General features: G+C 40.2%; 1 protein-coding gene across 4 annotated transcripts in view; it reads right to left on the bottom strand.

The window, feature by feature from the left end:
* SPPL2A (signal peptide peptidase like 2A) overlaps positions 1–24,324 on the bottom strand; it is a 1,262,472-nt gene extending 1,238,148 nt beyond the window's left edge. For 3 of the 4 annotated variants that reach the window (XM_044077634.1, XM_044077636.1, XM_044077639.1), the window contains exon 1: positions 23,855–24,118. In XM_044077634.1, coding sequence (XP_043933569.1) covers positions 23,855–23,908 — 54 coding nt within the window. In that variant the 5' untranslated portion in view covers positions 23,909–24,118. The other variant, XM_044077635.1, reaches the window with a different exon arrangement.
* Positions 24,325–25,780: the final 1,456 nt, after the last annotated feature.

Here is a 25,780-nt window from a genome sequence, read left to right as displayed (position 1 = left end):
CCCAGTCTTCTTTCTCACTAAAAGAAGCAACAGTAAGTTCCAGATTCTCATTTCCCTGGGGGGACCTCTTGGATGACTGAATTAGCTTGAGCACTTCTTCCTGAGCTAGCTCCCTCTGCTGGGGCGCTGCATTGGGGAGGTACCTACTGACCCGAGGAGGTGACTGAGGAAAGGGAATAGAATACCCCCTGGAAATGATGTTTAGCACCCAACAATCTTTTGTAATGCTTGCCCAAGCCAAAGGGTGCAGAGACAAATGATCCGTGACTGCCTCCAGGGCAGGACAGTTGGGTAGCGCTTCAGGATGTCTGCTGGGGCTTCTCACAGAAAGGTTCCCTGCAGCTCTGATTATGAGGACCCCCTCTGCCCCTGAGGCAGCATCTGCCATTGAACCCTCTCCCCCAACCTTTAGAGGCGGGGGTCGTCTTCAGCATCCGGGAAGGCAGACTGCGACTTGCAAAATCACATTTTCCTGGCCTCTCATCGAGTCTTGAAAAAAAGAGCACTGGGGGGTGGAAAATCTGATCCCCACGGCCGACAAGGTCTTGCCTTCCTGCGGGTAACAGTTTGTTTGACCGAAGGGTAGAACCATCAAAGGGGGCACTAGTGAAGGATGTCTTAAAAGACTCCACAAATCTGCAAAGACACAGCCAGATGTGACACCGAACAGTGATGCTTGTGCCAGTTGCTCAAGAGGCCCCTTCCGTAGCAGTGGCAATCAGCCTCATTGATGAATTAGCCAGGGAAGAAAGCGTAGATAGTTTGGGCGAGACCTTGCTTAGTTACCAGGCAGGCAGTACCTCAGAAAGCGACATAGTAAACTCCTTGACCAAGTCCATTTGAAGCCAGGTGAAATGTGCCAGGTAGTGAAGGGTCCACAGACAGAATGTAGCTGAGGTGAAAACCCACTTTCCATGTCTGTCAATCGCCCAGGACTCACGGTTAGGGGGATGAACAGACCTGCCCTGTTCCGCCAACTCTTTCTTGCTGGTGGTTACTAGCAGGATTGCTTCGACTGGCACACCTTTGGACCAGAATTGCTTGTCAGGAGGAGGACTGAGGAATTTGTCTGCACGTTTAGAAACGGGCTCCACAGAATCAGTCTCCTTCCACGCACTGACAGCGATAAGATTTACAAGTTTGTCAGCAGGGGGAACCCAGGAGGTAGATGGTCCCATCCTGAATGCCTTCAGAAACACGGGGGAAGGGAAGACCAACCGCCCTTAAGTCTAAGGATTTCCAAGATATCCCCAAAAGAGAAATCCTCAGGTGGAGATCTGGGGAACCATCCCCTTCATCGAGGTCCATATCCTCGGACAGGGACTCAGCAGGGGAGTCCAAGTGTCTCTTCTTATGCTATCTCTTCCGAGGAACCTCCTCCAGGGGTGGCTCAGGAAGGATTCAGAAGAAAGGGGGACTACAGTGGGGTAGCTCCCACCTGAAGGCTAATTCAAGAGGGCTGACCTGGGACAGGATGAGTGGGGTCTGCTTGGAGGGGCTGGGATGGTCCCTGGAAGGCTGGGGAGGAAACTCTCTGGGAGGAAAAGGTCCTATGACCCAGAAAGCTGAAGGACTGGATGATTCCCCATCTGCACTCCTGGCAAGAAAGCCCACCTGGGGAGAAGGACCAGAGCAGGCCAGAACCTCCAGGCCTCCGGACAGTACCAGTCTCAAGCTGTCAGGAGCAGAAGCGCCAAGGGGAAGGGACCGATCTGATAAAACAGGTCCAGAGCCCCAACCCAAAGACTCCAGGGTGAGCGCTCGGGTCAGGGACTCCGCCTGCCCAGGTGGGGGCTGAGCAGTAGTAGTCAGGGACTCAGAGTAGGGACAGAAAGGTCCCGAGGGATCCCCATTCTCCTCCCCTGTGAGATCCAGGGCCCTGAAAGTCCAAAACCAACCTGGTTGGATGAGGAAAAGTCAGCAAGGGGGTAGGAGATGGATCCCTGGCCAGACGGGCAGGGGATGTGAGATGCCCCAACTCAACCTGAGCCTTGAGAAAGGACCTCGTCATCCTGTCCATGTTGGGAGTAAACTCCTGGAGAACCTAGAAGAGGTGGAGGACCTAGCAGGGAACGGGTGTCTAGATCCCAAGGACCTCCCCTCTAAAGAATGGCTTCTATGCTTGGAGGTGGAAGACTGCCTCAAGATAGAACTCGAGGGGAATCTTCAATGACAATAGTGGGATCCAACACCAATCCTGAATCCGACCTCCTCAGATCCGATGGCAAACCAGGCTCTGAACGCTTGGATACCACTTGACTTGGATCCGAAGGAGACAGATCCGAAGGCCTCGAACTGGAGACCTTGGATCTGGGGATGGTTTCCCGAAACCCTGGACCTGAGGGCTTCAGTGTGGAAGTCCTGGATCCATGGGAGCTGCGGATCGTAGGACCCGAGGGCATCGGATCCAAGGCACTAGGATCAGACAGCCTTGCCTTTTTGAGGAGGAAGACCCCTGGTTGGGAGGCCTTCCTTTTGTGCTCTGGGGGCCGAGCCTCAGCAGGGGACTGAGCCAAGGGACCACTGTGAGCCAACCCTTTCAATAGGAGTTTGTTTCGGAGCTCGACCAAAGCCCTGCGGTTGAATGTGATGCAAATTTCTCATTCAACCTCCAGGTCGTCAGCGGCCAAACAATAAAGGCACTCCTCATGCGAGTCGGACACAGGCATCTTCTGAAGGAACAAGGAGCACCTTTTAAAGCCAACAGGCTTGTCAGAAATAACTGACAGAATCTAAGCCAAAGAGGGACACTAACTTGAAACCGAAAAACCCAAATGTGGTCAGAGCCAGAAAAACACAGCCAAATATATTACCACAGGTAATAAAACTACACTAGAAACAATAAGACACACTAGAAACAATAAGTAACGGCCAGTAGAAAAAGGGCACCAAAATACAAGTAAACAGCAAGACTACAAAACGGGAAGGGAGGGACTAAATCTACCAGTACAGCACTAAACTCTAACAATAAAACACTACTAGAAACTCTACAACAGAAAAAAATCTTTGAAAATGACGTCACTTACCCCTTACAGGAGTCGAGCCAGAGAACCTACATCTGATGCAGAGTGTGGCAAACAAGATGAGAGGTTAGAGGGCAGCAGGGGATCATGGGAGTAGGAGGAGCTCAAGCCTACAAGCTGTCTGTAAAGTTGCCAGATCCAAGACTAAACAGTGAGGAATAGTGACATGGATAACATCAGATCAATAATTCAAAGGGGAAAGAGATTATGAAGAAGAAGAAAGAGAAACTGGGAGTTTGGATGAAGACATTTAAGGAGAAAAAAAATAAATCATACAGATTGCATTCATAAAGTAGAAGAAAGTATTCTAAGAACTAAGCTAACATAGGAATGGAGAAAGGAGATTCTGCCGATAGGGATGACTGCAATTAGGCACAAAGACAATAGGCAAGAGGGTCTGGAATTTACTGGAGAAAACTGGCAAAGGAACCAGGGTACTGGGAGTAAATAATAAGAGAGGGAAAGGTAACAGAATAAGAAGCCGCCATGAAATTATTTGGACTGCAGGTCGAGACTGACATTAGTCCTTGATAGGGAATGCAGAGTACAGGCAAACAGAAAGAAATAGGGGGCAGTCCTAAATGAAAGACCAGCAGTGGTAGAGTTTTTTAGTAGAATCTAGAACAGAAGATGCCATTAACAAAGGAATTAGCACAGTATATAAAATATTGCATGTTACCTATAAGAATCAATCAGAGGAGGTTAGAAAGGCTTGAAAAGATAGATGGGATAAGCAATTCACAAAGAAACAATGGGGGATATAAATCTCCCCAATATGAAACAAAGTTAAGAAGATTTAGGATCTTTGCTTGGAAGTGTTTACATTAAGTATTTTTATACCCCAAGTAGACTCCAAAGAATTTTTCCTGAGGTATACAGCAAATGTTGGAGGTGTGATGGGGAATAAATAAGTAACTGGTAATATATTTTCAGGGAGTGTAATGAGTTGGTAGACTTTAAAGATTCCCTGCAGACTGCTCTGTCAGAAATACTGGGGAAGCAAACTGGTGTAACTAAGGAAATTATTTTTTGAGCTATGATACAGAATCGGAAATGCCTACACATAGTAAAGCCTTGCTGAGTCTAATTATGATGGTTGCTAAAAAAAGCAATTACTTGAAAATAGAAACTAAAGTCTAAACCAACTGTACTAGAAGTAGCAAAGATGGTGGTAGAAATAAAACAACTGGAATAGAGATCTTCAGAAAAGGTTAGAAGCAAATCACATATGAGAAATGGGAATTGTGGGATCAATAAATGCAAAGGAGGAACAAGGTTTAAAAGAAGGCAGGATTTGAATGAGTTATGTAATGTCTGACAGAATGACTGGATACATTATAAGTGATGTATAATGTTTGCAGCTACAGTTGTGTCAGCATGGTTTGCAATGTATATTTGCAACTGACTGTGTCAGTATGGTTTATTTTCATTTACATAAATGTAAGATTGACTAAGTCATATGTGGCAATTAAAAAATATTTCAATTCTCATCTGGGATGCTTCCTGTGCACAGTCTGCATGTCCTCCCTGTGTTAGTGTGAGTTTCCTCCCACATTCCAAAGACATGCAGTAGGTGGACTGGACACTCTAAACTGGTTGTAGGTCTGAGTGTGTGTGCAAGTGAGTGGTACGGATGAACTACCACAGCAGGAATAGCCACCTGGCAGTGTAAACCTTGGCTCCACATGATTGTCACTGTTGAAGTGACACCCCAACCCCATGTGCAAAATGGGAAAAAGGGGTCGAGGATAGATAGATGTAGGTTTCCTATTTAGAAAAAGAATAAGAAATACAGGACAAAATGTCAATATGCTGTGATCCTGAGCCACTAGGGTGGGGGAGGAGTATAAAGTGCATTATATGTAAAATAAAGATATTTTCTTATTATGCAGAATTAAATATTTTCTCTTATTTGTACAAGGGTGAATGTCTGGATTAATGATCTTGAAGTAAGCTAACAACAACTGTTTAAACAAGAAGACTTGAAAAATAAGACAAAATGATAAAAGCCAAGAAAAGTAAGTTTCTTACAGCTGCAAAGATATTGGATCACTTCCCCCCCCCCATCAGCAAATGTTTAGAAGTTATGGGAAGTAAATAAGAGCTAGCAGCATCCCTGGTAGCCTTAACACTTTATAGAACACTGTACAATTTACTTTTATTTAAACATACAGTACACTTTTTCTTAGAGATAAAAGTTAAATGTTTTCTGAAATAATACAAGCTGTCTTTCACACACTGGGAATAAATAAATAAAGAAAAGACAACAATCAGTGTACGTGCATTATTACAGGCTGTAGTATTAGCTTTAGCATAGATAACTTTAATTTTAGGTTGGGTAACACTTGTTGGTGCAGCTGTTGACTTGAGGCAGTTGTTTCTATCTGGTGGGTTAAACTTCATTTTTGTTTGATGATGTACATTGTTTGTTTGTGTGTGTGTGTGTGTGTGTGTGTGTGTGTGTGTGTGTGTGTGTGTGTTTTAAGTAAATATGGAATGGGGGTGTTCCCAAAATTTATTTACTTTTTTGTTTGAGGGTTTTCATTACAACAAAAGTCTTGAAAATTGTGACACAGGTTCAAATGTATATGACAAAAACTAAACAAATCATCTTGCCTAACAGTGTGTGCATGTAACACAAAAGTTGGAAATGCACATTATAAAAAGTGGTCAGATATAATAGGGGGAAACAATAGCTTTTTATCACAATAGCTATGCCATCCGTATGATCTTGGAATGTAAATGGCATTACAGGTATAGACAAAAAAGTACCAAATTATATTAAGAAATGTAAAGTGCAAATAGCAAAACTGCAGGAGACATATTTGGAAATAAATGTGTTAATCTGACAAAAGATTTCAGGATAGATATTTAGTAGAATATCAGGGAAAAGGAAATGGGAGTAGTTAAACCAACTGCTAGAGTAGCTGCAATAATAACAGAAGAGGGAAAAAGACAATAATGGTAGATTTGTAATAGTAAGGGACTACTGGGAAGGGAGAAGGGTTATGCTGACATGTAGTTATATTCAACCAAAAACTATTATGAAGCTTAAAAACATTTAGAGATAAATCAGCTTTCAGAAGGGAATATTATCTACAGGTGGGGACTGGAACTTAATCTGCAAAAGTGAGGATACGTCAGGGGGACAGAGAAAATACAACAAAAGCGGGTCGATTTCTGAAGGAATTTATGAAAATATTTGGTATGGAAGATGCGACTTTAGTAGTCAGAACTTTGACAGAATTTACATATTATTCCCAAGGTACAACAACAAGGCTTGACTAGACAATTATATTTCACAGGAATTTGTGCATTTAAAGCACAGCCAAGAACTATTTCAGATCATGCAGTGGAAAAAAAAAGGGTAATGAAGTAAAATGCATGAAGACACTGGTGTTTTTCCTCAAACCTGTTACAAAGAGAGGAATTTATGGAATGGGTAATGGAGATTATTCAAGAGTTATTGGGGAAGGTAGAACATCTTCAGAAGTTATAGATAGTGAGTGGGACAAATGACAATGGAATTTAAAGATAGGGAAAAAATAAAGAAAAATATATGGTTAAGAAGTAATCGGAATTATGTATAGTGGCTGACAAAGGTTAAAGTATTTGAGAATAAGGAGAAATCTCACAGAACAAGAAGAGGTGCAAATATTCAGTGCTAGATAGAAACTATGGGAGTACTGGATAATATGCAGGAGTTAGAAAGACTACCGTTAAACAACCATTTTTGTTAAATGCAGTACACAAACTCTTTGCACCACAACAGAAAGTAGAAAAGGTTGTCGCCACACTTAGGGAGCCTGTAACAAGAAAAAATAACCAGACATCCTGCAATGGTATTAGAGATATTTTGGAATTCTATGAAAAATCTGTATAAAGCAGAGAAAATGTGGAAATCAAGAAAAAGCACACCCTCATATAGACTCATTTCAAGTTTTAAATTTTAAACCAGGATTATAAAGCGTTTATATCTATACTAGTAAAAGAATGGTAAATGTGTTTTCAAAATTGACAGATATGGATCAATATGGTTTTATGGAGGAGAGGCAAACATCTGACACCATTAATAGAGCAATAAAGATCTAGAAGGAAGTAGACTATAAAGAATATCACTGTTGTTGGTGGCTCTTGATGAAGAAAGCACTTTCACTGTACGCTGGGAATTTCTTAGATCAATGGAAGCATTTGTTATCCTTAACACAATAAGGTTAATTATGAGGGCATATAAAAGATTGCAGGCAAGAGTTAAAGTGAGATGGTTCTTCTCTGATAAGTTGCACTGGAACAGAGGAAACAGGCAGGGGTGTACTCTTTCCCATTTGCTGTCTGTTTTATATTTAGAGCCATTAGCAAAGAAAATAAGGACACAAAAATGCAAGGATGTTACTGGTGAATATCTATATTAATGCCTCAAAAAATTGTCTTTATTTGTGGATGCTATTAATTTTGTACTTGATAAACCCAGAAAATGTCATCTCAATGTCCTGGAACATTTTGAGATAGCTTCACATCTAAAACAATGGATATAACCATAAATTATGTAACCACACACAAACTGGTTCAGCAATAACCATGTTTATTGGGAAACAAAAATATGAAGTATTTTGGAGTATGGATTAAAAATGCTTCTATTATGGCAGCTACAGATATGTCGGAAGAGACTAAACACAAGATAATATAAAAACGTTGAAACTGGAAGCTCTTATTTATGGATAAGTATAGCAAGATACAAGCAATGAAAATGTTTTTTAGTCCCTGTGGTTTTATACACAGGTCAGGCATATATATATATATATATATATATATATATATATATATATATATATATATATTTTTTTTTTTTAATCATCAACCAGAGGAAAAGTTGTAGAATTTAATTAATAAATATTCGAAAGAATTTTTCTGGGAGGGAAAAGGGCAAGAGTTAAGTGAGATAAGCTGATCCTTCCAATAGTACAAGGCTGTTTAGGATTGCCTGATTTGAAGGGATATTTTAGAGATAAATGGTTAAGTCTCATATACATAACTCAAGTAGAGGATCAGAATTAAAAATAAAAAGGGATGGATTCTATTCATAGAGTAGCAGAAAGTTTTTTTTTTTTTTTAAGAACTAAGCCAACATGAGATTGGAAAAAGGATATTGTGCCAATAGTGATGACGGCAATTAGCAGTACAGAGAACAGGCAATAGTGATCTGGAATTTACTGGGGAAAACTGGTGAAAGGACCAAGGTACTGAGAGAAAATAACTAGAAGGGGAAAATAAGAGTATGGGATGAAGTCAAGAAGACACTTGGACTGCAGGCTAGAGACTGCCTTTCCTACCAGAGACTGATGGGGTATAGGCAAAGAGAAGGGACAGGAGCATCTTATGTGAAAGACCTGCTCTGTGGAGTTTTTTTAGCTGAATTCAGACTAGAAGCTGCTGTTAAAAAGTGATAATTAATAGGGGATATAAAACATTGCATGATAACTATAAGAATCAGAAAAGGTTAGAAATGATTGGGAGCAGAGAGTGGAAAGCAATTTACAGAACAACAATGGAAAGACATATTATGGCTTCCAAATAAGCAACAAAGTCTAGAAGATTTTAGGATCTTTGCTTGGAAGTATCTGCATAGATATCTTATACCCAAACTAACTTCAATGACTTTTTTTCCTCAATTAGATAGCAAATGTTGGAAGTGTGATGGGAAGAAAGAGGTAACTGACAACATATGTTCTGGGAGTGTAATGAGTTGGCAGATTTTAAAAATCCCCTAAAGAGTACTCAATCAGAAACTTTGGGAGGGCAAATGGCTGTAACTATTTTTTTTTTTGAGTTAGGAGACAGATAAGACATTGTTAAATTTAATTCTGTTGGCTGCAAAAAAATAAACAATTCCTAGAAAATGGAAATTAATGTCTACATCAGATGTAGTTGAAGTATTGAAGAGATAAAATAATTAGAAGAGGGCTCTTTAGAAAAGGGGAAGGAGCAAATTACATAGAAATAAATGGAAAGTGTGTAAACAAAACATGCAGAATAATGTTCAGGAAGAGGAGTGAGGTTTAAGGGAAGGCAGGAATTCATTAATTTACATAATGCTGAACTGATAATAGTTACAAAAAATATATATATATATATATATATATATATATATATATATATATATATTGTATAATGTACCCAAGTGAAAAAAAAATGTTAATATGGTTTGTTTTCTTTTCTGTTAATCTAGTTTTGCCTAGGGCTTAAGTGATGGTTTAATAAAAGGTGTATAAAAAAGACCTACAACCTAAGGAATACTACAATTATAAAAACTGGAAGAAGGAGCAAATTACAAATAAATGGAATTTGTGGGAACACATTCAGAATAACATTCACTATAGTTTTATAAAGAAAGAAAATGGATATATAATGCAAAAAGAAAAAAAACATTAATATGGTTGGTTGGTTTTCTTTTTCTATTACTGTGTATGTACAGTGGATATAAAAAGTTTACACACCCCTGTTAAAATGCCAGGTTTTTGCGATGTAAAAAATGAGACCACAATAAATCATTTCAAAACTTTTCCCACCTTTAATTTGACCTATAACCTGTACAATTCAATTGAAAAAACAAATCTGTTAGGGCAAAAAATATAAAAAATAAAAAACATACAATACGCTGGTTGCATAAGTCTGCACACACTTAAACTAATACTTTGTTGTGTGTGCATATCCTTAAACTAATACTTTACAGAAGCACCTTTTGATTTAATTACAACATTCAGTCTTCTTGGGTACACACCTTCCATCAATTAGAGAGACCTCTGATAAACCCTAAATAAAGTTCAGCTGTCCTAGTAGGCTTTTCCTGACATTTACTCAGTTACCTACTACAGCAAAAGCTATGGTTCGCAGAGAGCTTACAAAGCATCAGAGGGATCTCATTGTTGAAAGGCATCAGTCAGGAGAAGGGTACAAAAAAAATTCCATACATTGGATATACCATGGAATACAGTGAAGACAGTCATCAAAAAGTGGAGATAATATGAGATAACAGTGATGTTGCAAAGAACTGGATGTCCCTCCAAAATTGATGAAAAGAAAATACAAAAACTGGTCAAGGTGGCTGCCAAGAGACCTACAGCAACACTGACGGAGCTGCAGGAATTTCTGGCAAGTACTGGTTGTGTACTACATGTGATAACAATCTCCCATATTCTCCATATGTCTGGACTACGGGGTAGGGTTGCAAGATGGAAGCCTTTCCTTACACAGAAAAACATCCAGGCCCGGCTAAAATATGAAAAACAATACATAAAGTCTCCCAAAAGCATGTGGGAAAATGTGTTACGGTCTGATGAGACCAAGGTTGAACTTTTTGGCCACAATTCCAAAAGGTACGTTTGGCGCAAAAACAACACTTCACATCACCAAAAGAACACCATCCCCACTGTGAAACATGTTAGTGGCAGTATCATGCTTTGGGGTTGATTTTCTTCAGCTGGAACTGGGGCTTTAGTCAAGGTGGAGGAGAATTATGAATAGTTCCAAATACCAGACACATTTGACCAAAACCTTCAGGTGTCAACTTGAAGAGGAGGAATTTCACCTTTCAAGATGACAATAACCCCAATCATACATCCAAATCAACAATAACCCCAATCATACATCCAAATCAACAAAAGAATGGTTTCACCAGAAAAAAAAAGTTTTGGAATGGCTCAGCCACAGCCCAGACCCAAATCCAATAGAAAATCCATGGAGTGACCTGAACAAGAGATGCCCTTGCAATCTGACAGACTTGGAGTGCTTTTGCAAGGAAGAGTGGGCAAATATTGCCAAGTCAAGATATGCCGTGCTAATAGATTCCTACCCAAGAAGACTGAATGTTGTAATTAAATCAAAAGGTGCTTCAACAAAGTATTAGTTTAAGGATGTGCACACAACAAAGTATTAGTTTAAGGGTGTGCACACTTATGCAATCAGCGTATTGTACGTTTTTTATTTTTTATATTTTTTCCCCCAACAGATTTGTTTGTGTTTCAATTGAATTGTACAGGTTATAGGTTACATTAAAAGTGGGAAAAGCTTTGAAGTGATTTATTGTGGTCTCATTTTTTTATATCACAAAAACCTGGCATTTCAACAGGGGTGTGTAAATGTTTTATATCCACTGTACCTATGCATTAAGTGATTAAGGTATTGAAAGAAAAATCAGTGAAGGTCAGGAAAAATTGGTAAGAAAGAGCTGAAAGGCAATTTACAAAAGGAATGATGGGAGGTCATCTTTACACAGTTCCCAAATATGATACAAAGTCCGGAAAGTTTAGAATTTTTGACTGGAAATGGTCAGATAGGTATTTTTATATCCCAAGCAGATTTCAGACAATTTTTCCTCAGACAGCAAATGCTGGAGGTATGATGGAAAAGAAAAGAATAACTGGAAACATGTACTTCGGGAGTATACTGCGTCAACACACTTTAAAAATTCCCTACAGGGTACTTTGTCAGAAAAGTTGGGGGAGCAAATGGCTTTAACTAAGGAAATGATTATCTGAACTGCCTGGACATAGTAAGGCCTTACTAAACTAAATGCTATTTGCTGCCAAAAAACAGTTATCAGAAAAAGGAAATGAAAATCTGAACCAACTGCAATTACAGTACTGAATATTGTAAAGGCGATAAAAGGAAAAGTATGATCTTTAGAAAAGCAAAACAGCAAAATACAAAGGAATACATGGAATTTGTTTGAAGAATACATCAGAATAACATTAAAGAGGAGATGTGTAATGCATGAATATGAAAAATGGTAATCTGTTCTTTCTTTTCTGTTAATGTACATGTGGCTAACAACACATGCAGAAAGCTATAATTCAAAGTGGAAAAGGATGATGAAGCATAGGGAAATTTGTGAAATACAGACAGAATGAGACTTCAGATCCAGATCCAGATCCTCAAGAATAACAGTCATACAGAATATGATGTTGATAAAGTAGCAAAAAAGTATTCTAATAACTAAGCCAATGCAAGAATGAAGAAAGGAGATTCTGACGATAGGGATGACTGCATCTAAGAGTACAGATAATAGGCAAGAGGGTGCTGAAATTTACTACAGAAAACTGGTAAAGGAACCAAGGTATTCAGAGCAAACATCTAGACAGGGAAAACTAACAGAATAGAAAAGCTAATAACACATTTGCACTGCAGGCTGCAGACAGATAGGATTCCCCTATCCCTTTTTGCTTGCATATACTCTAGATGAAAGATCTGGTCTGCTAAAGTTAATTGAACCTACAACAGAAGCTGCTGTTAAAAAAGATAATTAGTAAGGCACATAAAATACTGTGCAATAACTAATAGAAAACAATCAGGGGAGGTTAGAAAAAATTTGGTAGAGAGACTGGAAAAGCAGTACATAATGAAACAATGGCTCTCAAATAGGCAAAAAGTCTGGAAGATTTATAATTTTTGCATAGGTATTTTTATACCCCAAGCAGACCAAGAATTCTTCCTCAGGTAGATTGCAAATGTTGGAGTTGTGATGATGAAGCAACAAGTAACTGGGAAATTACATTTTTGGAGTATAAGGAGTTGGCAGACTTTAAAAATTTAATCACACTCCCAAAGCCTAATAATGAACACTATATAGCCGCAACTATACAAAATAATAAAAACGAACATCTTCAAATCTAACTGAAATCACTTTAATACGCAACAAAACAACACCAACATAAAAATGTAACTGGTAAGCTCTTTCATTCCTTACAGGAACTTCATCAGACCTAGTTGCTAATTACACAAAGAATTAAATACTATTCCCACCATCTCATGACTCAATACCTTAGTGGATTAACCCTTTCCTTTTCAGGACAATTTTAAAAAGTTCTCCATCATTCAAGCCAGGATACATGCATGCATTCAATCTTACTTGCCAACAGTATTCCTTCCAATCCAATTCTTCTTCCACATCCAGTCTAACATCATAATCATAAATTTGACCAATTAATGAAAACTTAAAAAAATAACGTATTCACTTCATCACCATGCTTTTCCTTCACACGCACCCAGTACCTGACAGCCTGGGAAGATATGATCGACAGACCACGATGCTTTGCCAGAGATGGCCTGCATCTATCTAACCTGGGCTTCAGGCTTCTGGCAAAGGCTCTTGCCTCCCCTATAGTGCCTTTTTTTTAGGAAAAGTGATGAGGCTAAAACTGCCAACACAAAAATTTCAATGAAACACAAACTGAAGGTCATGCTGCTAAACGCTAGGAGTCTAAACATGAAACTGCACTCATTGCAAGCATTCCTAACCCTGGAAAATGCTGACATCTGTGAAGTCACAGAAACCTAGTTCAAAGCTGCAGAGAGCACCCCATCCTTACCTGGTTATTCATCTCATCATACATTCAGACCCCAAAACTGTGGGCAGTAAAGCCATAGGAGGTGGAGTTTCAAAATACATCAAAAGTCACACAGTATGACCTACAGGAGACACTCCAGGTGCAGTTAACCATTGACAAGACCCCTATTCAAATCACAGCTAGCTACCAACCCCCAAATCTGACTGAAGATGCCTAATCTGCCTATTTGGACCTGTTTGAATCTATCAAGATTCAACCCTTCACCCTGATCCTGGGTGACTAACTTCCCAAACAGACCAAAAGAACTACCCATGGCAAAACACAAACGCCCAGAGATTCCTTAACTTTGTCAATGCAAATGCCTTGGAACAGCTAGTCGATACCCCCAAAAGAAGTGAAAATATCTTGGACTTGATATTAACCAACCTGAGTAACCACTGCAGCATCCCTATAGTATCCTCCCTGGAAGATCCGACCATAAAACGGTCACTTTCGAAGTCACCATTTCCCCCAACCCCCCCCCCCCGCCCCCAGCTTGGATCAGTCTTAAAAACTTCTCCAAAAGTTGATTACAGCCTCCTGAGGGATGGTATAAACAGCTTCACAGCCCCCTCCCCCCTCTGTAGGAACTGACATCAATATCCAAAAACTACACCAAAGCACTATACGAGCATTTATATAGATGCATGGAATCAGGAATACCCAACAGGACTAAATCATCCTCTGCAAGGAAGAGTAAACATGTCTGGTGGACATCTACAATAAATAAACTCTATAACAAAAGGAAAAAATTGCTGTCCAAGTCCAAGAAGGAGCAGGTGCCCAATTGGAAGCAATGTCTCCTTAGCCTGAACAAGCAAATAAGAGCACTAGTAAAATCCTCCAAAGCAAACTTTGAGTCCAAATTGGCCACATCTACTAGAGGCAATCATAAGGCCTTCTTCACATATGTCCGCAACCTGAAAGGAAGCACCCAGATCTATTCAGAACTGGTGGTCAAGGACACCACATATACAAATGCCGTAGATATAACAAACTTAAATACAGCCTCCATGGGACCCGATAACATCCCAAGGTGCATCCAACGTAAACTCAGGCAGGAACTTGTAGCACCATTAGGCACCCTAATCAACCAAAGCCTGAGTACTGGCTTCATTCCAGCTGAGTGGAGGACAGCCCAAAAGATGGAGCGTCCACCGATCTGAGAAATTATAAACCAATCAGCCTAACTAGCCTGATCTGCAAGGCCATGGAACAGATTATCATGGACCTCATTAACAAGGACATTGGCAACCTCCAAACACTTGATCCCACACAGTTTGGCTTCAAGGGGAGGTCATGTCTGCTAAATCTGGTCGACTTCTATGAGGACGTCACCAAAGCCATGGACAAGGGAAGACTGTGCACACCACCTACCTTGACCTGGCCAAAGCCTTTGACACTATTCCCTACTGAGGCATAATAGATAAACTCTCTCAACTGGGCATCAATCCATATGTTACCAGATGGGTAGCAAATTGGCTCACTGATAGAACCCACCTAGTCAAAATAGGGGAAGCCACCACAAGCAGTAGACCTGTAACACGCAGTGTACCCCAGGGTTCGGTCTTGGGGCCTCTTATTTGGGATATACTTTTCTGAGGTGCAGGCCAAAACCAGAGGGCTATGGCTGACCAAGTTTGCAGAGGAATGCAAGCTGGGTGCTGTCTTCAATTCCCCTAGTGATGTGGACATCCTCCAAGAGGGTCTCGCACAGACAAATGACATGTGGCAGAAACATGGCCTCAAGCTGAATACCAAAAAATACATCATCATCCCCTCTGGGGAGAGTAACATCCCCACAAATTATCACAATAATAACAAGGTCCTAAGCACGCAAATCAGTCATGAGGGATTTGGGCACCCAGGTTGATAGCAACCTGGCTTTTGACCACCATGCTGCTTCCGTTGTACGGAAAAGCCTTCTACATTGGCCACCTTATAAGTAAGGGTATCTCATCCAGGGACAAGGGGGTCATAACATCCCTGTATTCTTCCCTTACAAGGCCCATTATTGAGTACAACATCCCTTTCGGCATGTACCTCACAAAGCACATGAGGCAGCTGGAGAGACCACAGAGGTTCCTCACCAGGAGAATCCAGGGCCTCAAACATCTACCATACACAGATAGCCTAAAAGCCCTATCCCTCTACTCAGTTTCATAAATATTCCTCAGAGGTGACCTCTGTCCAGCATACAAGGCGATCACGGACCACACCTTGATGGGACTGCTGCATATACACAATTCAAGCTCCACTCAAGTAACCCGCACTGGCGGCTTCAACCTGGTCTGCGACATCAAAAAAACTTTTTGGCGAGACATATTTGTGTCCCAAAGACTCCCCCATCTATGGAATATCCCTCTCCACATCAAGCAATATCCCTCTCCACATCAAGCAGAGTGCCTCTTAACCCCTTCTTAAGTGCAACCTGGATAACTGGATGGGAAACAGAAAATATACCACTGGGATTCCACTCGTGTCCCTGCTAGACAGGGGCATCGGGTGCCGATTTGTCTAAACCTGGGCTAAACTCTTGGCTAGGCTTATAAGGGCCTCAGAGCCAATAGCCTAGTAACCGCCTATGATCCTCTGCTTTGCTAATGCATTACTTAAATCTATTTTTTTAAAAGACTTATGTGCATGCATTCTCATACAAAAATCTCTGATGGTTCTATCTACATAAAATGCAAACACAGCTCATATATATATATATATATATATATATATATATATATATATATATATATACATACATACACACACACACACACACACACATATATACACACAGATGCACACAACACATTTAGATTTACAACTGTATAAAATTATACAATTTTATATCACAATTCCTAGCTGAGTTATATATTACTGTCTTTTTTATAAACTTGCAATAATTGTACTTATTGCAATTGTACTTATTGCATTTGTACATTCCTATATTCTGACCATATAATATTCTTCTTTTTAAAATTGCTTCTGAAAATATTTTTAGTTTTTTTTCCTTTTTAGATACAAAAACCGTACTATCCCCCATTATACTTTTAATATCCTGAAAGTTCGGTACCCATATCTATAGGGATATGATGCAATGCTAAACCACAGGTTACCATTACAGCCTTTGTTTTATCTTTATTTCCTATCATGAAAAGACTTGAAACTGTCTCAGAATGTGGAAATGACATTCTCTGAAGAATTCTCTCTTATTTTAACAGTACTGGAGAATATCAATATAAAGCTTACACCACTGTGGACAACTCTGCCAGTATTATCTGCCCTTTTTCTAGTACAGCTGCAGATATACAACAATCTTGTCGTATATTAGAGTATGAAAAAGCATATATTTTTTTATAGCTAACAAAATCTAAATAAATGAGAATGCCAAAATACTGGGTGAAGACTCATGATGAAGCTGATACAGTCCTCTGGTGTTGTCAGGGTAACATGTTCGAGGAACAGATGTCAAGAAATTCACCTCAAGAGCATAGTGAAGTTAAGGTTGAAAGGTGAATCTTGACATCCATGAGCACAAAACAAGTGAGGACAGACAATCACAATTTTTAATACCTGGAATTTTACCTGCTCCACGTACTACTAGCTACAAGAAAAAAGTGTAGTCGTGTAAAATATTGTAAAACACTTAGTTCCACCCTGCAAACAGCAGGCAAAAACAAACAGACCCTCTCCAATAGTGTTAAAAGCTGTTAGTCACTTTAGGCTACACAGAAATTATTTTGCAGAGAAACATGTGCATTTAATTGAAAGTTTTGATATGCATCCAATACCCGTTTCAGATCACACTCCAATAATAACCAAAAGAATGCAGGACAATAAAACAAAAATTATGCTTTCCCACCTATCTGCTAAACAGACAGGAATTTAAAGAATGTAAACTGGAATTTATATAGGTATTATTAGGGAAGATAGAAATGTCATCAGAAAATATAAACAGAGTGGGACAAAATGAAATTGGAATTTAAAAATAGAGTAGAAATAAAAAAAAAAAAAAGAAGTAGTAGTAACACGCAAATGGAAGACTGCAGCGGTCATCACAAGGGTGGGCCATCAATGGGCCCTGGAAACTACAAACACATTAGTCTGACTAGTCTCATATGCAAAGCCATGGAAAAACATTATCATGGAAGTGATTAACAATGACAAAGGAAACTTTCAGGTACTGAACCCAACCCAGTTTGGTTTCATCAAAAGCAGGTAATGCCTACTGAACCTTGTGGACTTCTCTGAGAAGGTCATCAAGGCAATGGCTGTGAGCAAAATGGTGCATACTACCTACCTTTACCTAGGTAAGGCATTTGATAACATACCACAGTGAAGCATAACCAAACTCATGGAATTAGGCATGGATAACAAAGTGGCTCACAGACAGGACCCATGAAATTAGGATTGGAGAGACCACCTCCACAAAGAGGCTGGTTATGTTGTCCCCTGGGGCTTTGTGCTGGATTCACTCTTCTTTCACATCTGTTTTTCAGACGTCATGGCCTCTGGCTTACCAAGTTTGCAGATCACTGGAAGCTAGGAGCAATAATAGAAAGCCCCCAAGACATTTACCTTTTTCAGCAAGGTCTAACGCAGACAAATGAATGATGCCAAAGCCCCAGTTTAAAACTCACTGCCAAGAAATGCATAAATAGTTCCTTTTGAGAAGTTGGCCACCCAGGGGAAACTACCTCACTGATAAAATACTCCTACAAGTAGAAACGGTAGTCAGGAATTTGGGGACTCATGTAGATAGTAACCTGGCTTTCTTCCAATATGTGTGTAAGCTAGTAAAAAAATAATTTTATTTCACTCAACTTATAAGTAAGACCATGGCACTAAGGTCCAGGGAAATCAGCATGCGACTGTACTCAGCCCTCATCAGACCCATTATTGAGTATAATGCCCCCTTCGGTATGTACCTGATTAGACACGTGCAACAGCTAGAATGTCCACAAAGCTTCCTCACAAAAAGAATACAGGACGTAAACATAATGCCCTATGCAGATTGCCTCAAACCTCTGTCTCCATTTCCTACAGACTACTGCAAAGCCATTTATGCCTGGCATACAAGGCATCCTTAGATCCTGCTCTGATGGGCCTTTTGCATATCTGCAAAATGAACAACACCAGAACCAATTCATCTATGAGTTTTAAACTTTACTTAAATAGGATGAGTTGGAGGGACCGGTGCCTCAGAGAATCCCTATTCATTGGAATAGGCTTCCTATCCATGTGAAGCAGAGTCCTTCCATTACTGTATTCAAGCACAGCCTGAACCAGTGGATGGGAAATCGGGAATTCACCCCTGCCTAGTCCTTATCCTGCATCTTTGTTAATTACGCCTTAACTAACACATTTTCTGAAATAACCTCTAAGGCACAATAACTCATGGAATACATTTGGGTTGCATGACTAGGTTTTATAAAGGTCCTAGTGGTCATTAGCCTAGTATATTCCTATGAACCTATAAGAATAGTGTTCACCATGTAGCTGGTAGATAACTGAATTTGCTACCTGGTTCAGTTGGGATGTCTGAACAGCTAGACTGTATGTGCAGTTTGGGGAGAAAAATGTATGGCCTTAGTCATACAGGTTACAAACTCCTTGAAAACCTTGTTAAAGACAAAGTTTGAGTAAAATCCACGCTAAATGATTACCAGACTCCCATGACACCTCCAACATATAAGCAAAGACAGAGAGCGGACACTTTTTCCACAGCCAGGAAGGAATCCACATTGCTCCTCCTGAATTAAAGGCCTGACTTCAGTTGAAGTCTCCTTTCTAGCACACTGATGTAAGACTTCCTAGGAAGGTTAAGCAGCATGACCCATCTATAACAAAACTTTCTGTTCTCCATTCTAAAAATCAGTGACCATGACCAAGTATTACTGTCCTCGCCTCCCAAACAACTTTGAAAAGGTTATTAAATCATAACAACCAAAACATGCCCTGTCACATCTCATTTCTGGCTAGATCTCATCTGCATTAACTTTGTCACAATGGAACTGCTTAACCACCAGAATGAACTCAACAACAGAGATGAAAATCAATCTCACCCAGTGCTTCTGGCACTGCTTTCTCAGGGAAAAGTATGTGCATCAGATTCAGTTACTCTTCAAAGTGATTCTTCTACTTCTAACAATGTCCCCAGTCAGTGTTTTTCTACCCCTTGCTGAAAATAGCCTGAACAGTGTTCTACCTTCTCCTCATAAGAACCATTTAGAGGTTGTTCAAAAGTCATATGAAGTCATATGCCACATCCTCTCCAAACCTCTTCCACACCTGGGTCTTCATTCTGGTTACAGCAAGAGATGCTGCTTTTCTGACCTGTCAATGTCTGCTCCTAAGTCTGGAAATTCCTTTGTCAGCATTCCTAGTACTACACAGAAGATGTCTTTAATGCGAAAACTTCCTTTCTTCTGTTGTTGACCAGGAGTTCTAGAGTTACTGCCACGACAAGCACTGACCTCCTTTTCAGTCACAGCTACTTGCTGCTACCTCAGCTATAAGGGTCTTGAACAGAATCTGTTCAGACTCTCTGCTCCTGACCTTGGGCAGATACATGAACCAATTTTTTCTACAGATCGGAGTTGAAGTAATCAGCTAGGTATTCATTGGCCACACTCTGTATATGTTTGGGGTTCCCAGGTCTGTCCAGCCTCCGCCCATTCACCTGCCCACTCACCAAGTAGTAATCAATTAAAACCTTAGGACCTTTCTTGACCTAAATGTCCAAAACATAGTGCATCTAGTTTGATAATGTTTACTAATTTTCCCCTGAACATCCTTCTTTCTCCTCTTCACTATATCTTACTTTGTTATAAGGTTCTAAACACAGTTGTTTGCCTCTAATATGTACTTTTGAATAGCTTGCAATATACTTGTAATAGAAATGTTTTACTTCTGTCTATATTTTGGCTATTATTATACCCATGGCTGTATACCCAAACTGAGATTAAAAATGGTCCTGTGAGATCAGTGTTCTATCCTAGTCAACAACAAAATTTGACAAAGTTGACTCCTCTTTCCACCCCTCAACCTGCCCTCAGGAAATACCATCAAGTAAAACTCCCACTAGGGAGCAGATCTTTGATACGCTCTCTAAGGTGGAGAACGCTACATCAGTGGGCCCAGACAGCATTCCAGGATGCTTTCTAAATAGAATGAAACATGACCCATCAGACCCTCTGAAATTACTATTTAACTGTATCTACATGAAAGGAGAATAGCAATAGTAATCCCTCTGCACAAAGGTGGGCCATCTACAGACTCTGGAAACTACAGACCCATAAGTCTCACTAGTGTCATATGCAAAGCCATGGAAAGAATTACCATGGAAGTGATCAGTAATGACATAGGAATCCTCCAGACACTGGACCCAACCCAATTTGGTTTAGTCAAGGGAGGTCATGTCTACTCAACCTGGTGGACTTTGAGAAGGTCACTAAAGCAACAGCTGAAAGCAAAATGGTTCACACTGCCTACCTTGACCTGGCTAAGGCATTTGTCACAATAATCCATTTCAGCATTGTTGACAAACTCAAGAGTTTAGATATAAACCCTTAAGTCACACAGTGAATAGCCAGCTGGCTCAAAGACAGGGCCCAGGAAGTTAGAACTGGGAAGTCCACCTCTACAAAGAGGCCAGTCACAAGTGGAGAAATTCAGGGATCAGTCCTGGGACTGCTCCTTTTTGGCATTTACTTCCCTGAAATCAAAGCCAATGTCAATGGCCTCTTGCTGACTACATTTCCAATCCTCCACTGACACAAATATTCTCCAAGAAGAGCTGGCACAGATAAATAACTGGTTGAACCATGAACTCACACTAAATGTCATGTAATGCATAGTAGTATCCTTCGGGAAGTCATCCACCCCTGATAACTATCATATTGATAACTCACCTCTAAGAACTGATCCAGTAGTCATGGACTTGGGAACACAGACAGTACTCTAGACTTTGACCATCACGTGTCTACAGTAATGAAAAAATCATTTTATGTTGTGTAACTTATAAACAAAGGTATGGCATCTAGGTCCAAGGAAGTCATTGTTCCACTGTATTCGGCAATCATCAGACCTACCATTGCGTACAATGCCCCTTTTGGCATATACCTAACCAGGCACATCCAACAATTGGTGCGTCCACAGACATTCCTCCCTAAAATGCTACAGGGTGTAAGTAATGTCCTACACAGACTGTCTCAAGGACCTATTCCTATACTCCGTCTCCTACAGGTTACTGAGGGGAGATCTATGCCTGGAATACAAGGTATTGTAAGACCCCGACCTAATGGGCATCCTGTATATATGCAAAACAAACAGCACTGGAATTACCCATTCTAAAGTGATCAGCCTTGCGTGTGATATAAATAGGATCTGCTGGAGACACAGGTATGTATCCCAGAGACTACCCCCTTTCTGGAACTGGCTCCCCATCCATCTGAAGCAGAGTTCCTCCCTAACCCAGTTCAAGTGTAACTTGGTCAACTGCATGGGGAACATGAAACTGATCCCTGGTTTGGGACCTATATGTCTCTAATAGACACAGGCAGCCTGTAAATGGTTCATCTCCCAAGCCACTGCTTGTACATGGTTCATCTCCCAAGCCCCCTGCTTACACTTAGCAAAGGAGTGATAACTTGTCAGAGATTTGGGATGCATGTCTAGGCTTAAAACGGCCCTCATGGGTATTAGTCTAGTAAACATCTATGAATCTATGGCGTATGTAATGCAACTTGATGGTTTTATCACTCCAATATTTACTATGCTTAGTTTTTCTGTACAAGAGGAGTCAACCCTCCACTTTACATTCTCAAGCAAAACATTTATGATACGAAGACACTAAGAAACTTTTGAATTTAATGTGATAACAGCCATCCCCTTTATAAAGCATAACAGAAAAAATAGACCACCTATATGCTAGAATGCTACTACTGGGGTGAATTGTAGACAACACAGGTTTATTATGGCATCATATTATATTACACCTTTGCTTAAGTAATTGGTCTTACAAAGTAACACTCAGATGTAAGCTCCAGTAGGTAACTTCCTCCTTTCTTTAGCATTAACACTTAATAGACCAGCACTAAAATCAATCAAGAGAATTCAATCACAGCCACAAACTTCAGAGGAAAACTGTACAACTGCCTTGACATGTGGCACGACTAACGTCTGGTGCCTTCACCAAACCACCCAGACTAAAACTTTCTATACACTGCACTTTTGCAACAGCAGTAAACTTTCCTCACTATTCTCGGATGTATTGCATGATTTTGGTCTTCCTCAGTTTACCCCAAACCAATTACTCTTCTTGAAATTTTATTCAAGATAAATTCAATAAGTTGCAGCATAAAAACAGTGTTTCATACTGAAGTATTACATAACATAGAAAACATGCATTTTATTATGGTATGTGTTACTTTCCAAACTCACCTGGCAATTCTAAACAAAGAGTGGGGGGTTAAAGGAGAAGCACCCCTCCCTTACAAGGTACGAGTGAGATTTCTTTTTTTATTACATGATCTATGCTACAATGTATGCCTGCTTTTGGATTTACATGTTGTAATGGAAGTGTAGCAAGCAGACAAGTCAACGAGGGCGGCCACGGTGGTGCAGCAGTTAGAGTTGTCGCCTCACAGCAAGAAGTTCTCCGGTTCGATCCTCGGCTGGGGTGCCTTCTGTGTGGAGTCTGCATGTCCTCCTCGTGGTCGCGTGGGTTTCCTCCCACATCCCAAAGACATGCTGTAGGTGAATTGGACACTCTAAATTGGCCCTAGGTGTAAGTGTGTGCATGTGTGTGCCTTCTGTGGAAGGTTGGGCGCCAGGCTGGCAACTCGACACTGTAAAACTACACTGCCAATCATGAGCAGACAGGTGATCCGCTGTGGCGACCCCTAACCGGGAAAAGCCAAAATAAGAAGTAAGCAGACAAGTCAACAACTGAAGTCACAGAAGAGGGTAAGTGAAAACAGAAAGAAGGCTAAACATAAAAAAATGTGATGTAACACGAACTACTAAACATAAAATAAGATTTGAAAACCTGTGCGTGTATTTACAGTGGCCATGATAATGTTTAGGAATTTTCCTGTCCTGTTCCACCAGTACTCACCCTTAAAAAAGGTTCATGAGCATGTCAAATAATATCAGTACAACCCCTAAATGATCTTTTATTTTATATATACATATAACACAAGCACAACACACATTACTAACTTTACAGCCTACAATAACATAGACGCTTGATTAAGAAACCTATTCAAAAAGATAATATAATTAGAAAAGGCTCAAGCATTTAAAAAGTTGAAGTGGTGCAACAAACATGAACACTATAGGAGTGCAACAATTTACTGTAATTTCTAGTTACCAAGATGCCGGGAAATGTACCTGAAGGAAATCAATGTGTAGCTTTGCAATATACTGAATAATACACCCGAAACGTACCTGGAAAATTAAAATAACAAGGCCATGTAAACGAGCATACAATCTGTGCCTCATCCTAGAAAATGCAACGTGTTGCTCTTCTGATCAAACCAATTTAGCTCTCTAAAAAAAGGAAAGAAATAAAAAAGGAGAAACAGAAAAAAAATGAAACTAACGTCCTATGGTCAGTCTTGTTAAACTTAATCAAAACTGTAAGTTTAAGTAGGGAACTCTATAACTGTCAACTGTTTTTAGGTTCTATGAAACAAAGAATCGAAATTGCCCTCTCACTTCCTGTTCCGTCTTTCACTTTATGACTGAGTTTTTACGTAGCCACCTCACACTACATAAGTGAAGGCTATTAGGATGATATATGTGATTTGAGGAGGGGTTTATCTTCCCCTGGAATTCGCCGCTGCAACTTTTTTTTTAACTCGTTCGTGTTTACATCACGTAATGTAAGTGAAGGAGGAGTACACGGAAGAGAACACAGCATCCGTTGAAACATCCCTCTCTACCACGTAGTTCCTTACAAGTACCGCCCAATCACATATTCATAGTTAAGTTTTTTATGCTTTAGCCCTAACTGGGAAAAGCCGAAAGACACCACAACAACATGTACAGCTGCGGCTGCCCAGTAGGTCACTTCAGGCAGAAAGCGAAAGCTGAGCCTCCAGACTTACAATGTATACTGTAGATTGTTTTGGGTTAAACTGCAAGCCTTGTTACCAGCTAATTCGTTGCTTGAGCCGTGTTCATGTCTCTTAACTGTCCATATTTTATTTTGCCACAAATTTTTGGTCGGTTCTCCTGTTCGATTCTCGGCTAAAGCGTCTTCTGTGTGGAGACATGCGTGAATGGGCGTACCTTCGTTGAAGGTTGTGCGCCAGGGCCGGCAACTCGGCACGTAAAAATCTACCGCCAATCATTAGCGGACCGGAGTTCCGCTGTGGCGACCCCTAACTGGGAAAAGCCAAAAGACACACTAACAACAACATTTTTGGTTGGTTCCTCATAAAAGATTTAGTTTTCTGGCAAGTTACTGAGGAATGAAGTCAGAAAAATAATGACAGACATTTAAGTTTCAAAATTCATACCCGTAAGAAAAATAAATCACGCTAATGCAACTCCTGTCATGCTGTCAGTTCTCCAAGTTTATAACAGCAATATTTAAAACTTATTCCTGTTTTGGGACCTTTGTCCCCCAAGTATTTATTTCATTGCCCAGATTTCTTGCGCTATGAGGTTGAGAGGGACGGTCGTGTTTGATGAAACGGGTTTGAGCCTTGCTGTTTATCGAATGAGACTGGGAAACACCTCTTAACCTCTCGTCATTAAACTATGTGGCAGTGTGTGTTAAGCATGGAAAATGTCTGACAAATTACACTCGTATTATATGTGCACTAGTTCTTTAATAATGGTTATAGCATTAAGGGATCTGTTTATCTCCATAGACAATGTAAGGGATTCTGTTACGTCAGGAAAAAGTCAGGGACATATTACCAGCAAAGACAGCAAACAGAATCTGTTTTGAATTCTGCCACTGTCATTTGTTGGGCAGTACTGGCAAGGTAAATGCCTAGAACAATATCCAATTATAACAAATGAAGCAGGGGGTGCTTAACATTTAATGTTATGTTGTCCTATCTCACCATAATTCTTGCTGGTTGGACTCAGCCTAATAAAAAAACTCGAGAGCTTCCACTGGCTCGAGGCTAACCCCTATCCCATGATGCACCAGGTAAGATACCCAGATCTCGTTTGCCGCTCATGCGATCGAGAGGACTTTCTGCTGGCTCGTTGGCTAAGAAGAATATTTTTTCTTATACAACTTTCAAAGTATTTTTTCTCTCCTAATTTTGGTTTGTGTGTGTGCGACTAGTGTTTCTGGTCTACCCCACCCCGTTAGTGTAGTTGTGTTGTTCCTGCTTGCCCAGAAAGACCCGT

The sequence above is a fragment of the Protopterus annectens genome, chromosome 7.part0 (genome assembly GCF_019279795.1).
Source record: "Protopterus annectens isolate FY-2018-M chromosome 7.part0, PAN1.0, whole genome shotgun sequence".
Lineage (NCBI taxonomy): Eukaryota > Metazoa > Chordata > Ceratodontiformes > Protopteridae > Protopterus > Protopterus annectens.
Note: the sequence above shows the minus strand (reverse complement) of the source record. Positions and strands in the feature narration are given on the sequence as shown.